This window comes from Fusarium tjaetaba (assembly GCF_013396195.1).
Source record: "Fusarium tjaetaba strain NRRL 66243 chromosome Unknown NRRL66243_c0000266, whole genome shotgun sequence".
Lineage (NCBI taxonomy): Eukaryota > Fungi > Ascomycota > Sordariomycetes > Hypocreales > Nectriaceae > Fusarium > Fusarium tjaetaba.
This window is the reverse complement of record NW_023501462.1, coordinates 15023-30991: the sequence shown is the minus strand read 5'-3', so window position 1 is coordinate 30991 and position 15969 is coordinate 15023. Positions and strand designations below refer to the sequence as shown.

General features: G+C 48.4%; 4 protein-coding genes across 4 annotated transcripts; all 4 read right to left on the bottom strand.

Moving 5' to 3' along the window:
- Window positions 1-1740: 1740 nt before the first annotated feature.
- FTJAE_11045 (uncharacterized protein) lies at window positions 1741-4076 on the bottom strand (the record flags this gene model as incomplete). The annotated part of the gene is made up of 7 exons (XM_037343947.1): window positions 1741-2742; window positions 2794-2891; window positions 2947-3128; window positions 3175-3357; window positions 3402-3483; window positions 3534-3915; window positions 4035-4076. The coding sequence occupies 7 exons, from the start codon at window positions 4074-4076 to the stop codon at window positions 1741-1743; spliced, it is 1971 nt and encodes a 656-aa protein (XP_037201876.1).
- A 1771-nt stretch (window positions 4077-5847) lies between these two features.
- Window positions 5848-10627, bottom strand: FTJAE_11044 (uncharacterized protein; the record flags this gene model as incomplete). Its single annotated transcript, XM_037343946.1, has 10 exons — window positions 5848-5934; window positions 6108-6200; window positions 6339-6716; window positions 6763-7248; window positions 7311-7316; window positions 7480-7905; window positions 7953-9208; window positions 9260-9367; window positions 10003-10079; window positions 10203-10627. 10 exons carry the CDS (start codon window positions 10625-10627, stop codon window positions 5848-5850), a joined length of 3342 nt encoding a protein of 1113 aa, XP_037201875.1.
- Window positions 10628-12079: 1452 nt separating this feature from the next.
- FTJAE_11043 (Rho GTPase-activating gacHH) lies at window positions 12080-13363 on the bottom strand (the record flags this gene model as incomplete). Its single annotated transcript, XM_037343945.1, has 1 exon — window positions 12080-13363. One exon carries the CDS (start codon window positions 13361-13363, stop codon window positions 12080-12082), a length of 1284 nt encoding a protein of 427 aa, XP_037201874.1.
- Window positions 13364-14114: 751 nt separating this feature from the next.
- FTJAE_11042 (cell wall glycosyl hydrolase) lies at window positions 14115-15306 on the bottom strand (the record flags this gene model as incomplete). Its single annotated transcript, XM_037343944.1, has 2 exons — window positions 14115-14207; window positions 14254-15306. 2 exons carry the CDS (start codon window positions 15304-15306, stop codon window positions 14115-14117), a joined length of 1146 nt encoding a protein of 381 aa, XP_037201873.1.
- Window positions 15307-15969: the final 663 nt, after the last annotated feature.

The following is a 15969-nucleotide window of genomic DNA, read 5'->3' as shown; positions in this document are numbered from 1 at the left end:
GGCATATGCAGTATTCGCTCCTGAGTAATTGACTTAGCTCTGGCCCATCAGGAACGAGGGGCATACATCAGTTACGGGGACCGTTATCAGGACAGACGTTGGAATATTTCCCATGCCCAGTTGGCCCCAGACAACTAGACTTCGATTTCTCCATGGGCGATTCACCGATTAGCTTTCAGCTAAGCAAGTGGGCAACTGTCTCCAAACGGCATGTACCTCGTTTCTATCGTATGTTCAATTTCTTTTTTGGCGTACGCTACGGAGTTATACCTGTGACCTTGAAGAATGACCGTGCATCGTAGACGAGAGAATATTTGTGTAGAAGGTATCCGGCATGATTCTTCAGAGTTTTGGCTAGCCCTACGAGCGTTCATGCTATAATATAGATCTGTAAATTGACTGCCTTCGCCACATGCGTCGTTAGTCGTAGATAGAGTCAACAAACCCTCTTGTATCTCTGAAAGGCCAAACTTTGGTTTCCCAGACCCATTCCACCGAGGCTCCAAGCGGCTCTTACGGGAGAGGCCTACCCTGCTTCGGTATCTTCAAATATGCTCGTATCATTGACTTAACTGCAGTCTTCTAGGTCTTGAAGATTGGCAGAGCCAATGCTCTGGATGCGGGTGACTCATCGATCTCGATACTAATCTCAGTGGCCGACTAATCTCAGAATACAAGACCGTAAGCAGTCTTGAACAACCTCCTCTTTAGATTCCTTTCCCCTTTAGATCCGAAATGAATGGTCACGACTAAGTAATTGATGGGGCTCCTGGCACTTGTAGTTTCGCCGGTGCAAGCAATATCGCTTGCGAGCGGTTCACCTCGAGTTAATCATTAGTTCTGGGAGATCTTTCTTTCAACAATCTGGTAGATTACATATATGAGAGCGATGCATGATACGCATGAAAGTAAACTCTATCCATGCCTTGGGTTAAGAGGCAGATGAGGATCAGATGACTACTATCACGAACTTGAGTCTATACATCGCAAATCAGACCCTATGTTGCATACAAGTTGCAAACATGCTGCGTAGGTATGCAACGAGAATAGGACCTTAAAGTGAGCGTGAATCTCGCGGTGAACCTATCATTCTGCGATCTGCACTGAGTGTTGACTTGGCTATCTATCATTACCGTGTATGGTCAAGCTCAGAATATATGTCTCAATACAACGGCACATCTAAAATTGAGAAAGTGTTTATTGTTATTCAAACAGACGAACCAATCTTTTTGTTCTGCCTTTCCCTCATAATTCGTTGCACGAGATATTATGGCTTCCCGATCTACACCGATCGTAGGCCATGTGCTCTCCACACCGCACCCTGTCAAGAACCACAAGTAGGGAAATTCAAATGAAAACATCAGCTTTCTTTCACTGCGAGTGACCCTTTCCACCAAGGGCGTCCAGTATACCTTTCCGTCGGTGTTCCAAAGGCGCAAGATGCCGTCACAGCAAAATTGCAACGACCCAGGGGACTGGCCTTCGGGTGCCTCCTCGGTAGACCAAAAGATCTGACCTTGCTTGTCAATCTACCGTTAGTTCGGAAGTTAAACTTGACGCCATTCTCAAACTTTATAAAAGCTCACTGAGAGTGATTAACTTATAGGGTACCGGGCTGGAACCTACAAGACTAGCCTGGTAAATAGGTTAGTGGTTGTACAGGGTTGAGACCACTGTCTGACTTACGAGTCCAGTTGATGCCTTGACCCCCTTGCTGTCATTCTTCGATAAGCTACTTGGCTACTCGGCAGGTTCGCGTTGATCCACCAACATGCACTCTGTGCTACCTGCGAAAACAGCGCTCTGAACTCCATTGAGGATCCCGTACGTATAGAAGACAACACCTATCATGCCATCATTGCCCCAATGCTCGTCATTAATGGTTTTGTCGTCCAATTGAACATTAGGCCAGTCACCTGGTGAAATATCATCGGCATTGACCAGGAATGATTGAAGATCATCAGAGGAAGTATAGATCTTGCCACCATATGTTATACCCAGTATATGACAGGTGTTGTGCGAAGTATGAACAAATGTGGCATTCTGTGCCTCATACTCATGAGTAATATCCAGTGTTTCAGTTGACTCGGCGTAATCACCAAATGAACAAATGCGTACGGGCGTATCAGTGTACTTGTAGACGAATGACAGGTTGTTCGTAGTCCATGGTGCCAATTCCCTACGGCAATCGCTTTTCTCAAGCGTTTTGAGGTCTTCCAAGGGGATGACCAGCCGATCTCCGTTTTCTCCGGGCCTCACCAATTTCTGGAGCTTAGCAGTCACGTCATAGGTTCCGCATACCGCAGCAAGAATCTTGAGCTCTTTGTACTTGACGGTGGGTGCTGGAGCGGCCTTGGCTGGCTGGTTGACGAGACTGGTCGAAGCGTCATTCTTCACAGGTAGTAAGTCCGCCCAAACTTCAGGGGGGACCAACACGAGATCAGTGGAGGGCACTGTTTCATCTCGGAACACAAGGGTTCTAGTACTGATGCTGGAAGTATCCAAATCAGAAGAGCAAGGTGTACGAAGGTCATCGACGTCGCTGCTCGAATCGCTCGGTGCGTAGTCCGCAAAAGAAGACAGGAAAGAATCTTTTTGCACCGTGGACGCTTGTTGCGAAATATTTCGAGAAGAATCCGAAAGGGTTTCGTTGACGATATTTTGCACGAGGTTGTGCTTGATATTCGCGTTGAGAAGGTCGATCTTGGGCAGAAGCTCCGGGTGTCGTGTCAAAGTATTCACCTAGTTCGCATAGTGTTAGACGATTCAAGATAGACGAAAAGTTGAACTTACCACCGCAACAATCTTGCTTATTTCTTTGCCAAGCGCACTGCGTGTAGCCAGGAGAGCGTTAAGTTCAACCGGAATAGCCCTAGGTTTGTCGACTTGGGCTAGAAAGCATGTGTCAGTTCGCCAAGGCATCATACCAGATAGGTCAAGACATACAATACTGATCTCGTTCAGAGATGATATCCTGGACCTTTTTTGACAAGTGGCTGTACTGGATATAAGTGTCAAAGAGCTTAGAGGTGTACGGCGCAACACTGTCATAATCGAGCGGCTTCATGATCTGATAAGCTGACCACTCATTGAAGCTACGATTTGCCTTGTACTTGGTAAGTATTGCCCTTTTCTTGATTAGCCTGGATTCAGTGCCCTAATATTGAGTATTACCAAGTATTCTGAGGATCTTGAGAAACAACACTAGGAAATTCGCGGGCTATTCTCAGAATAGACGGTACGTCTGCAGCGCGATTTACGTCTTCGACCTCCACGCCCTGGACGACAGATGTGATCGCAAATTCCTTGCAAACATTCTCCAAGTCCATGGTAGACTCGGTTAAACCCTTCTTGACACTATTGGAGTTAGCGTTATGTGTGATGATTCGTTAAGTTCTTACGCTTCAATCAGCTTATCCTTGCGATCCGGGTCAGAGCTGACGAAGGAAATGATACTGGTGAGGAGCCCGCCAGTTATGAAGCCTGCCATGGTCAGATTGTAGCAGCAAAAGGGACGCCTAGCTAATACATACCAGAGATATAGGAATCTCCGAATGTCTCGTTGAATCTAGCCGATCCAGCCTCCATGCCATCGATTGGAAGGAATCTGGCAGAGCCTTTCAGGCTGGTGATTTCGCTCATCACCCGCACTGACACCATCAGATTGATATCGGCATCGTCGATTTCAGCATCGTTGAGTGCTTTTGTGTGTCCGTGGACTTCCATCTCGCCAGTCGTGATGGTTGCAGCGCGCGAAATATCCATCGTGTCGACGACTTCGGACACCCGTTCAAAGAGCCTAGTCGAAGACGTGATTTTCGGTGGGAGTGTCTCTGAAGTTATCATGGTCTCGTCCGTAGCGTCGACGGCGCTGTCGATGCACATTGTCTGGGTGTACGAATTGAACCCCATGCCCTACAGATAGATTGTCAGTGAATGGTCTCAAACAAGGCTACGTATGGAAGAATGGTTGACCAGTCCTGATGGTTGGGTTCAAGAGCTCGCAAGGTTTTAGAAGCGGTGAAAGAACATACCAGACGCATGGCATCATTGTATGGTACGAGTAAAGGCGGCATGGCGACCTCGGGGATTGCGGTCTTCGGTAAAGATATTGCAAAGGATGGAAATTGGGAAGTGGATAAACAGGATCGCTGGTGCTTTTTTAAAGTCATGGCGCTCTGCCCTATTGCTGATAAACTTCGCCTTGGGTGCCAACGGATGCTTTGTGGTTAATATTTAGTGGACCGGAATAGAGTTTGGAGGCATAAATACTCATTGGGAGAGCCGGCGTTAGGAGGAAGGTTTGGTCGTTCTTGAATGGCTGTCCTGTATTTAAAGGTCAATGATTAAAAGGCGTCAAGCCTCAGGACACAAGCTGTAACTTTATAGAAGCCACAAGATTTCCAGAGGCGCAAGGTTATAGGTCATGAGACTGCTGACCAGTGTTGGAAACTTTTCCTCAGGCTGATATCCAGTTATTGCTCAGCCTTTGCATAACTCAGCATAATATAATTTTTTCAGAATCTTCCAGATGGTGACGAAATGTTTAGATGCGTACAAATCTTGCAATGGCTATACTTCACTAATTGCCAATGGAATTTTAATGTTACAGGTTTGCACGACTTTCCTACTGATACACCCCAAATTCCTATCCTCCTTTTCTCCAATCCTCCTATCCCACTTTTGGCCAATGTCACGTGACTTGATTTCTAAAATTGCTCCCCAGTATGGGTCAAATGTTTATTGAGAGAATGGAAGAAATTATTTCAAGAGGAAAACAAGCGATTACCTGTTCTTGTCGACAGGAAAGTTGAGAAACTCTCGCGTCGAGGTCAATCTCAGTGATCACATGATGCGGGGTGAACTAAATTTCCAATCCCTGTGCAAATCTCCTGGCCCCACAAGCTTAAATCAACCTCGCCCGGGAAACTCCGTGCTACCCTGTACCAGTCGCGTCGAGAATGGCACTGGAAACACTTTTCGCGAATCATCAGAAAATGGTCAGCATGGTGTTCGGAGCATTCTGAATCGTTACAGAGGACTGCAGAATCGGGGCAGGCCGATACTGGTACAGAGGTTGGGCAGTAGTTGCGGAAAGGCATATGATAGTCTCGCTGACGGGCGGCGATGCTGTCATCATTTTAAACACACTATCTAGACTGCATACTGAGCTCTTTGCCGTTTGGAATAGACTCCCTTGAGACAGTCTCATTTTTATACCTTGAACCAGGAATTCTTTTCTACCAAGTCCGGCATGCTTACCCTGGAGCTTTCTGGCCATGAATGCACCGACATGTTCTGAACTCAATCATGCAAATAGAACTGTAAACTCGACACCGACCAGCCCTGCTTGCTAATTCTTGATCTATTCTGCGACAAGTATAGCAGTAACGCACTCGAACGTTGCTGATCAAATGTCGATTTGCTGTAAATTCGTCCAAGTCTAACTTGCATACCCTGTGGCGGGTGTTGGCACCTCCCAGCCACCAGCATCAGATGTCTGGAGTAGACAAAGCCTTTATCTAACTCCAACTTAAGCGATAATCCAGGCTGTATATTACATTGGCATGTGCCGTGCCGTTGAATACACTCTCAAAACGTTGTGAAGCAGTCGCGCGTGGTGTAACTTGGCTGACATTACCACCCATGTCGTTTTGCATTGCACGCCCATCTCCATGATCCAACGCACTCAATATACATATGGATGGCTTGTGTCTTCCCATTCTGTCTCTCATAGCCCGTGTAACTCGTGTAATATGTTTGTCTACTTGGTTGTCCATATGTGATACTTGCCTACCCTGAACGTCCATCGACGAAAGAGCTGAGCCATCGTCTACTTGTCCAAGTTTAGGATGTTACTTCTGCTAACCATTCCATGGGCACACCATCAAGGAAACCGGCATCGAGAGTGTTTGCAAGCCTTGCTGGAGTTGTCTGCCCATGGGTAGTCTTCAGACTCATTGACATTATCTAGCTCAGATACATCTGCCCCAACAATCTCTGATCAAAACAGCAGTATCGACTCATTCGAACACTATCCGTGTCATTCATTCCTCCTCCTCATCTGCTAGCTCAACATAGACCGGCCCAAACTTGTGACAACAAACCTTGTCCTTCAAGTCAGGCCACATCTCAAGGTACACACCAACACACTCCGACTCTCCACCTGGCACCCTTCTCGCATTCGGGATTCCAGTACACTGTGAAGGATAAACTATGTGGGGATTATGATCATGGACTTTCACTCCATTGCAGTTCATCTCCATTCTCTTAGTATCCTTCAAAATGAACTTTGACCGTTAGCTATATCACTCGCGAAGGTTGAGGGAGAAACTTACAGAAACATCACGGATGTCACCGCTGACGTTTGTTGTCGAAGATGTAATCCATGCACCCGTGACCTTCTCGTATCGTTTGAGTTTGTAGGTCGTTTTTGTTCCCTCGGTATAGCCACCGCGTCTGATCTGGTTATCTTTGTATGTAAACTCCATACCGCACAGTCCCTTGGTGTCGGGGTTGAAGAAAGCGGCTATCTGGGACACACTCGTCCAGCCTCCCTTTCCATCTTCTATCTCCCAGAACATCTTGTCGCTCTTTGTACACAATTCCTCGCGTATATGCGACTCTGTCGAAAGGCATCTCTTGGCCAACGGTGTAGGTTTCCCCGCGATAATGGTAGTGTCGTGCATGTGGAAAACCTGCCAAACAATACTATCCTAAAACAAAATTAGCGTTTCTTCCTCAACATCATACCTGACTTACCAATCTCTCGAAGCGATTCTCCGTATGACTTGATTCGTGCATATCGCGGTGTGGCCCGGGATGCACCTCGACAGCGTTCGGTTCAGGACCAGATTTTTGGATCCGGACTCCGCTGTACTTTGCATATCTGCCATTATGATACGTACAACCCACTAATTCGTTCCAGAAAGTGAAGCTTGTGATTCTTTCACCTTCGCAGACGTCGAGATGGCCAATCTCTTTAAACCACTGACCAACATAAACGGGCCGACTGTTGTCCCAGAATTCGAAGTGGAAACCTGATACCTGTTCTGGACGTCGGCTGCGTCCTTCTCTTCCACATGAGATCCCTACGCGCTTGACGTTGTTGAGACAGACAGAATTTGAAGGCCCTGGGTGGCCTTTATAGCGTTTGCGCGCAGGTGACGGCCACTGGGGCTGAGATGAGTCTGGATGGTCAAGATGTACAAGTCCGAAGGATTGCAGTGACCCATACGATGGAATCATCTTTCGAGGTACAAGTCAGTGTCTTAAGTATACAGATAACATAGGAACGTGGTACAACTTACACGAACCTGCGCCAGAAATCCAGTTACAGGCTCTCTATAATGGACAGCCTCAGTGTTGATTTCAAGCCCGGCCATAGGAAGAATTTTTCTAGAAGTAAAACTGGTGAATAACTGAATTGGAAACCGGCAATCAGCTAAAGTCGTCTTTGAAATGATTCTCGCTACGTACCCTGAAGGACCAACGACCCATCGCATACAGGCCAACGATTCTCTCGCCCGCCGCTCCATCGATAGGAACAGAGAGTTCAATAGCCGTTAATCGCTGTCGGGAGTCAGATACGATTTCGCGGAAGCCGAACTCCCTTTCTGTTCCGTCAGTGTAGTAGAAGCCTAAGCCTTTGACAGTGTGATTTATATCATCGACAAATAAGGCGGCTCGAGTGAGGAGTGGAAGTAGTGAGCCACTTGGGCCGCCAAAGTCCATGTTCAAGATGAAAGCAGGTTCTTCATTGACCGTGGGAGTAAATTTGGTCACCACGTCAGGCTGAGGCGGTGCAGGATGCCAAACATGTTGTTGTCCAAGGCTTCTTCGCTTATCCACAGCAGTGGCGTCGCGTAGCTTCTCAACCAGCTGGATAGAAACGACTTTGCAAGCCTAAACTCGTTAGTTTACTCCCTTGTAGGCTGCAGCTTAAGACGTACATCGAGACCAAGCAGCAAGCCACTAATATAGGGCCCGTTCTGCGGCTTTAGCAGCGTGGTGCCAACATAATCGTCAGGCTTGTCGACTTTACCCACGATCTTCCAGTCTACACCACCGAGCTCATCCTTGATCCTAAAGGCGAGTCCGACTATGCCACCAAAGGTAGTCGCCACCTTGAGAGCGATGACCTGGTCAGATGGCTTGATGACAAATCTCGTTTCTTCGTAAGTGTTGATTAAGCCAATGCGAAACCTCTCAGTATGGTCTCGCCTCGTGACCCGAAATCCGGTTATGTAGTCCCTCCCATCGATATACGCTCGGGTAACGGAGATCCGTGCGCCGCCGAGTCGCAGCTTCAGGTATCGCGAGCCTCTGACATGAATATCCCCGGAAGGATTTGCGCCCCGGTCTCCCCCGAACCCTTGTACTTTCTGTGTCATTTCATATCCTAATGACACTAGCTCCTCTCTCAAACGAGTTGTGTCATCCAGACGTGGGCGTTGGTCAAGCATGGCGATCAGATAGGGCGTGATCATCCCAAGACCCCACCAGATCCGACGCCGGTTCGTCATGTGTCCTGCACTAGAAGTGTCTCTAAGAGCATCCTTCACGTTGAAGTACAGATCTCGCCATGTCTCTGTTCTCTTGTAATCCGTCGGAAAGAAGTCCATTTCGCGATCATAGTTGAAGCGACTTGCCCAGAATGTTTGAGGTAACTCGGTAGGCTTGCTGAGGTTTGCAACTGCCTTTGATGCAAGCCGGAGATTGCACAAAGACACGTTATCTAGCAAGTTGATTATACAGTGATTCAACTCGGTAGAAAGCTTGGAGAACAAGTCTAACGATGTCTCCGTATCATCAACACCATAGGTGCCTCCGTCAACTAAAGGACACGAAGCCGGAGGGGTGACGGATATGCTGGGATCGGCTTTCAAAAAGTCGCAACGGGGATAGTAGTCGCCTGGGAACGTTGCAAGGTATACCGCTGGTTCATTAACAGGGCAAAGATACGATATCCAACCGTCGCGATTCCTAGGCATACTCTGTATGAAGTCAAACAGCACCTGCAGGATCTGCTCGTTTTCATAGCGTCGCCCGGATTCCAAGAACATCTTGTCGCGGTATATAGGCCAGCATGCTTGGTGGATGAAGTATCCTTCATTCGGCTGAATAACTGGGTGCGGTTGCAAAGACCCATCTTGAGAATATCCGAGAGGCGTGAGCGAAAAGTGCGACTGGTCTTCTTCACGCTTGACTGGAGAATGTCAGCAGGTTTCCAGTTACACGTGATGTTCTGTTATGTTACCAGCGAAGATCTCGCGCCACCATACCCGTTGTTGTTGGTCTGCATGGCTGGGGTGGGCGCAGGGGATGGTAATTCCACAGAGAGCACATCTGAGATTTGACATTGTCGCTAGTGATCAATTCAGTTATTTTCTTGATTGCTGGTGAAAAAGCGTGCGATGTTGATGTAGTTTATCGTCTTGCCTCGGAGAAGTTGGGGCTGACGATGAACCTTGTTGGTGGGATTGCAAAAGATCGAGAAGGAAGGATAAAGATGTCACGACTGGATCTGACGTCTTATACCTCCTCAAGGAGTCACAAAGCTTATGAGATAAACTTTCTTGGCTGTGTCCCTTTAGCAATTGCCCAGACACAGTGTTGGAACCTTGGGGCAGATGAGATTTATGGCTGAAAGTATACACATGCCACGTACTGCTGACGATGGTTGATTGATACTTGAAGCTTATGACACCTGAGCGAGACATATTAAGCTACTACACTGAAAAATCCCATCTAAATTTGGAAGGAAAAATGCGCATAGCCTTAACAAAGATAGGCCTCTCAATTAAAAGCTGAATGATATGCTTGTGTAATGACCTGCTGACAATAGAGCAAGAGTTTTATACATGCTGTGATCAGCCCGAGTATAGTTAACTTCACGATACAGATAGCGACTGATCGATAACATCAGCCGTGGCTGGCTATAAAATTGCAGCATCGTACCCCTCCAACCTTTCTGCACAAAGTCTATCAACATCCACTAACTATCGCGCTTCTCCTTGGCCCTCAAAGCCTCCCACTCATGCTCCAGCATCCCATAGTCAATCATATCCCACCACCGTCTATCAAACCAAAGCGCCTCCCTACTCCTCCCTTCCTCCACAAACCCGAGCTTCTTATACAAATGCTGCCCCCGCTCATTAAACCCAAAAGTCCCAATCCCAACACGATGATACCCCCCAAACCTAAACGCCCAGTCCAGCGCCCAATTGATGCTCTCCCCGCCATAACCTTTGTTCCTAAAAGGCTCCGCAATCACAATGCCAATATGTGTAGCCCTATGCTGTTCCATGTTATTGCGTTTGCCGCCCCAGCCGATGCAAATGAATCCGATGGGTACTGGTTCTTCGCTTTCAATATTTTGCGTTTTGGCTTCGGTGGGGGAGAGACAGAGGACTACTGCGAGAGTCGACTTTTGAAACTCTGTTAAAAAGTCTTCGACGCCTTTTTTGTTCCTGGGACGAAGAACAGAAGGGTCTGCGAGGGCCTTTGCGACGGGGTCGTTCTCGATATGCTTGAAGAAGAATTCCTTATCTTTATCGTTATCTTCCGGTGAGCGATAGATAAGGCGTTCCGATTGGAACGCCTTGGTCACGCTTGCAATGTCCATGATGGCGATGATGAACAGAATGAAAGAAAGTGGTTGTGTTTATGGTTTATGTAGTCGTAGATGGTCGTTTATCGCATCGGGAATACGGCACGTATCTAAGCGTCGGGTCAGCAATGCATCGGCGCCTCCACTTTCACCTTCCTATTTGGTGATGGCTCATGAGTCACAACCCAGATTCGCGATAGTCGAGAGGTGATCAATTCTCGACGCGAATTAATTGCGCCTGAGTCATTGATTGACTCACTTTGATAAACAAAAGGACTTCAAGTTTATTGGTATTCCTCGGGATATACGGCATCGTTTTGCAGGAGAGCATGGCGTTAATAGGCATGAGCCCAAGTAATGCTGGATACCCTGGATCATTCTGGTCATCTCATGGCTACACTACATCTCATCTTGGTGACTCAGCTCAACATCCATTCTCGTCAATCTGACCCAGTCTAGAAGAAAGATATCGCATTGGAGAATTGACCTATGAGCTCGACGGTGACCTTCTACTTGCTTATCGTATGTCGCGCAGGATTCTCAATGGCACCTTGATCTGACGTGAGCCTACTATCGAGCCGCTCCAGGTAAGCCCCGACTATCAACTATATGAACGCTCAAGAAGTATTTCTATAGTCAAACTATGGGTAGTATACCACGAAATCATATTGACAGAACGAGAACTCTGCGATGGATGTCTTGGTAACAGGAGCATACAAATAACGAGTCGATTCCAGTCCATGCGTATGCCTATTTTATAACACTTCTCCCCAAAGTCCATCAGCCTCAGACTTGCCGTAACCAAAGACTGCCCTCCCCAAAATCCAATGATCTCCGTAGTCGCAGCGATCATATCACCCGGAACATATTCGACTTGACGCCTCGCTTCAATCCCTCCGCCCTACCATTCTCATACTCGACTCCCGCGCCTCCTCCATCACCAGACATACCCTCCAATTTCTCCCTCAGTTCCTGATCCAGCTCTGCACTTGTCTTTTTTCGAGGCGCCGTCTTGTTTGCGGACGCTTCTTTGCTTGAATCTTCTGTCGTTGGTGATTGAGTCTGACTTGGCTGAGATTTTGCGGTGTGCGGTGAAGCGCGCGGGGGGGTTGTGTGAAAGGTGCTTCTTGTCGCAGTTGCCCGGAGGCTCGATGTAATTAGAGCGCGCTTCATTTTGTGAATGTTGTGTTGTAGTAATGAGATGATAAAGGTTGAAAGTCTGGCCACCCAGAGTCTCATGATGAGTTTTGTGATGACTAAGGGAATACGTCATTGGTTGAGTTGACGGCATAATGTAGTCATTCGAAGTCGTCGATATAACTCTAGACAATGGGAGAGCTTCCACTAAAATAACATGTCTTAATTGCTTTAACCTATAGTCCTTTTTGCTTTCCCTTGAAAGATACACTGTTGACCAATCCGCACTCCCTTGTTGTTTGCCTTGTCCCAATACACCCGCGATGGCCTCTAAGAAATCCTCAACAACCATCCATCAGCCTCAGTCTCCCCCTTCGCATTAACACCTCCCCACATCAAAACCCCCTTCCCATCCAAACATCCATCAGCACCAAAGAACCCTCTCGGTCCTGGGTGCACCTTACCCGCCTCCTGCGTCATCTCCGCCGGTGCAACCTCAAGCTCATGCCAACTAAACGCTCCCGACTGAACACCTGGAATCGTGTCGCGAATAGCATCCTTGACCCGTGTAGCACTGTATCCATCGGAGGGAAGTTGAAGCGTCCACATATCAGAGTAGAACGGGTGCTCTTCGGTGTACGTCTTATCACTAGAAATTGATGCGTCTTGACGGCTGCCGAGGAGGTAGAGCAGGTAGCGGCGTCCGTGGCCAGTTGTTACGGGGATCAAAGCGCTGCCGACGCGGGGACGTGGACCGGGAACGAGAGGGTTGGAGGGAAAGTCAACGGTTGTCCACTCCGGAAGCTGCTCAAGAGATTCATCCTGGATCGTACCGGTCTTGATATAGTGCACCGACCCATGAACATCCGACTCTGCACTAATAGCATACAGCGTCCCCCCAACAAACTGCGCCGCCAAAGACTCAGCAGGCGCATCAGGCAAAGGATGCCAAAGACGCGTCGTAAAGTCAAACAACCACGTCGTCTTACTCCGCTGCCCATTCTCAAAACCCCCATGAAGAACAAGATTATCCTTCTTGGCATCGTAGAAGATCTGATGGCCGTAGCGAGCCTGGGGCGCTTTCCCAGCAGCGGTTATTGAAGACCATCGTGCGGCTTTGGGCTCCCATTCCCAGAGGGTGAACTCATCGTCGACGGGTTCGTCATCGCTGTTTTGGCCGCCGTGGATGATGAGCGTGTTGCGCCGTGTGCAGGAGGCGTGGTTGATGCGTGGGGAGGGGATTTGGCCTTCGTTGCCTACAGCTGGGTAGCATGCGTATTCGGCTTCACCTGGATGATCGCCGATTGATACAGCGTGGATGTCGTTGTTGCAGAGTTTACCATCATCTTTCTTGCCGCCAAAGATGTACGCTTTGCCATCGATGACACTGACGCTATGATGAGATCTCGCAAGGGATAGACTACTCTTGTTAGCACTGCCACCCAGCACTGCGTGACGGACATACGAATTATCCTCCTTTGGGGTCGTAGCGATTTGGCTCAAGACTGCAGTGAGCGGCTGCGTAGGACGCGCTACGGTGGCTGCGGCGCCGACTTCAAGGCCGGTTGAGACGAGTTGCTCGACTGCGATGACACCAGCTGCAACTTCTGCCATTGTGAATGATGATTTGGTGAGATTGTGTTGATGTTGAGAGGAGTTGAGATATACGAGGCTGAAAGATGACGGGGAGACATGACGTATGACGGATGCGGGCCATGACGTAATTTTGAGAAGGCCGGAATGTGTAGTCGTTGGAATGAGATCGACTCTCTTTTATGAGAAGTCAGTAACTACTACTTGTTCAAAGACTACGGAAGAAGTATCAATTGATGATTTTGGGTACTGTTTTCTACCGGCAGATGCGATGCGACTCTACGATTGATAGCTCATGAGCTAATGGCAGCGCTCACCAATCCGACTTCAGAGCCAATTCTCATGTCGCATCAAAGACAAAAGACTCAAAAATCACCTTGCGCTCATCAGCGACATGTGAAAGCATCAAGACTTTGTATGGAATGAAATCAGAGTCTAATAGCGAAAACGGCAGTGAGCCAATCGTAGACTTTTATCTCTCTCCGGAAATAAACGGGCGTATGCCAATCCGTCGCGTATCCATTCAATCCTCAACGATCAACGCGCCAACCCAGACGCGCCACCAAGTCATGATGACAATAGTATTAAGGATGCTGAAGACACAAGACTTGCACAGGCATCAAGAACGTAAACATCACGGTGGAATCGGAACGAAAATTAAGTAAATGTACGTGCTCAGAGCACTTGGATTAAATATGTACACTAAGGTTATCGATCATCATCTCTATCTCAATCTATAGTCTAACGTCTATAAGGTCATTCCATCATGCGTTTATTTGCTGCGACGCTCCCACTCGTAAATAGCCATCATGAAAGGTCCCATACCGCGAGTATCGTTAGGAACAACAGGAACCTCAGTGTAATACTGCAAAAGTCAGCCAAATCCATGATATCGCTCGACACAAACTTACCTCGAAAGAAGCATCACTGTTCAACGATCCAACCTCGACGGTTCCCTCCCAGGTGATGGTACCGTTGTTGTTTTTGGTCACAAAGTCTCGAATGAGGCGCTTGTAAGCTTGCTTAGCGGGCTTGGTGTACGTCTTCTCATCGAGAAGGCCGCGTCGGAGACCAGCTAGCCAGCCGTAGGTGAACATGGCAGAGGCGGAACTCTCAATGTAGTTACCCTCTACACCCTCGTACTCCTTGTTCATGACGAGTTCCCAGAGGTGAGACTCGTGGCCCTGGGCGCGGAGAAGTGCGGAGGAGAGATCCTTGTAGTATGTGACGAGACGCTTGTAGCCGGGGTGAGACTTGGGGAAGACGTCGAGGACTTCGATGAGCGACCAGATGTACCAACCCACGGCGCGGGACCAGACGATAGGTGAGGCGCCGGTCTCGGGGTCAGCCCAGACAGCGATCTTGCTCTCGTCGAAGCCGTGAACAGGAAGACCTGTTTCCTTGTCGATGGTGACTTCCTGGATCTTATCCCACTGAAGGACAATGTCATCCCAGGCAGTAGTGTTCTTGGCATCGAACTCAGCAGTCCACTCAGCGTAGAAGCTATCGCACATGAAAATGCCATCCAGCCACATCTGATCCGGATACGTCGGCGAGCGATGCCAGAACCCACCAGTCGGCGTCCTAGGATGCTGGTTGATCCTATCACGAATGAAATCCGCAGCGATCTTGTACTTCTCCTCACCAGTCTGCTTGTACCAGTACAGCAAGTTCATACCAATGCGGTAGTTGTCAAGCGAGTACTTTGTAAGGTCGTAGTTGATGATGGTGCCGTTGGGGGAGACCACGTCGTCCATCTGGTCGCGGTACCAGGAGAGCAGGGTCTTGTTCTTGGTGAGCTCGATGGTCGCTTCGATGCCCTCGTAGACGACCGCGCGGCCGTACCAGTATGCGCGTTGGGTCTCGCGGTTGTTGCGGATCCATGAGTCGGCGGTCTTGGCGAGGAGGTTGTTTGCGAGGACGAGGTTGGCGGATGCCACGGTGAGGAGGGTCTGGAACTTCATGGTGAGCGATGAGATTGTCAAAGTTCGATATCGAATCAATTTACCTGCGGCGTTGAGCTAGGTATTTAAACAGCGTTGCAAACATTCGATGCGATCCACTGTCATTTTTGGAAAGGGGAGGTTTCTCCGTGTCTATCGGACGGCCTAACCAATAAGCTTAATTGTCTAACCTTGAGCTTATCCATCTTCTTTTTTTGGAAGACGGACGTTTCATATTGATTAGGACAATTACCGTGCACAGTTACATTCACCATGGATTATCCCGGCGGACCGTGATTCTCCGCCAACCGGATACGATGGGAGAACGATCAGAAAAGTCAAGATGTTTTTTTCATCCGAACTGTTCATTTGTGTTGGGCTGAATTGGGAAGTATCAACGGTTCACCGTTGGGGAGATTGATAGCCGCATATACGAATGGGCTTGGCGCGATGACAGTCGTGAACGATTATCCACCTATCGGACGCTTATTTTAGAGTATTAAGTTTGTCTTTTGGTTTGTTTTAATTACGCTTAAGTCTGCTGAGCCTCTTGATGGCGCGATCCCCCACGATTGCCCCCAATGTCTGCAAGTGGGCGATTAAGGACACGTCGGGTTACGCGTCGCGGATCGGGATGGCGTAATGCCCCTGCGTTTGTGCTATCAGATCGATTGAAGCAGAAAG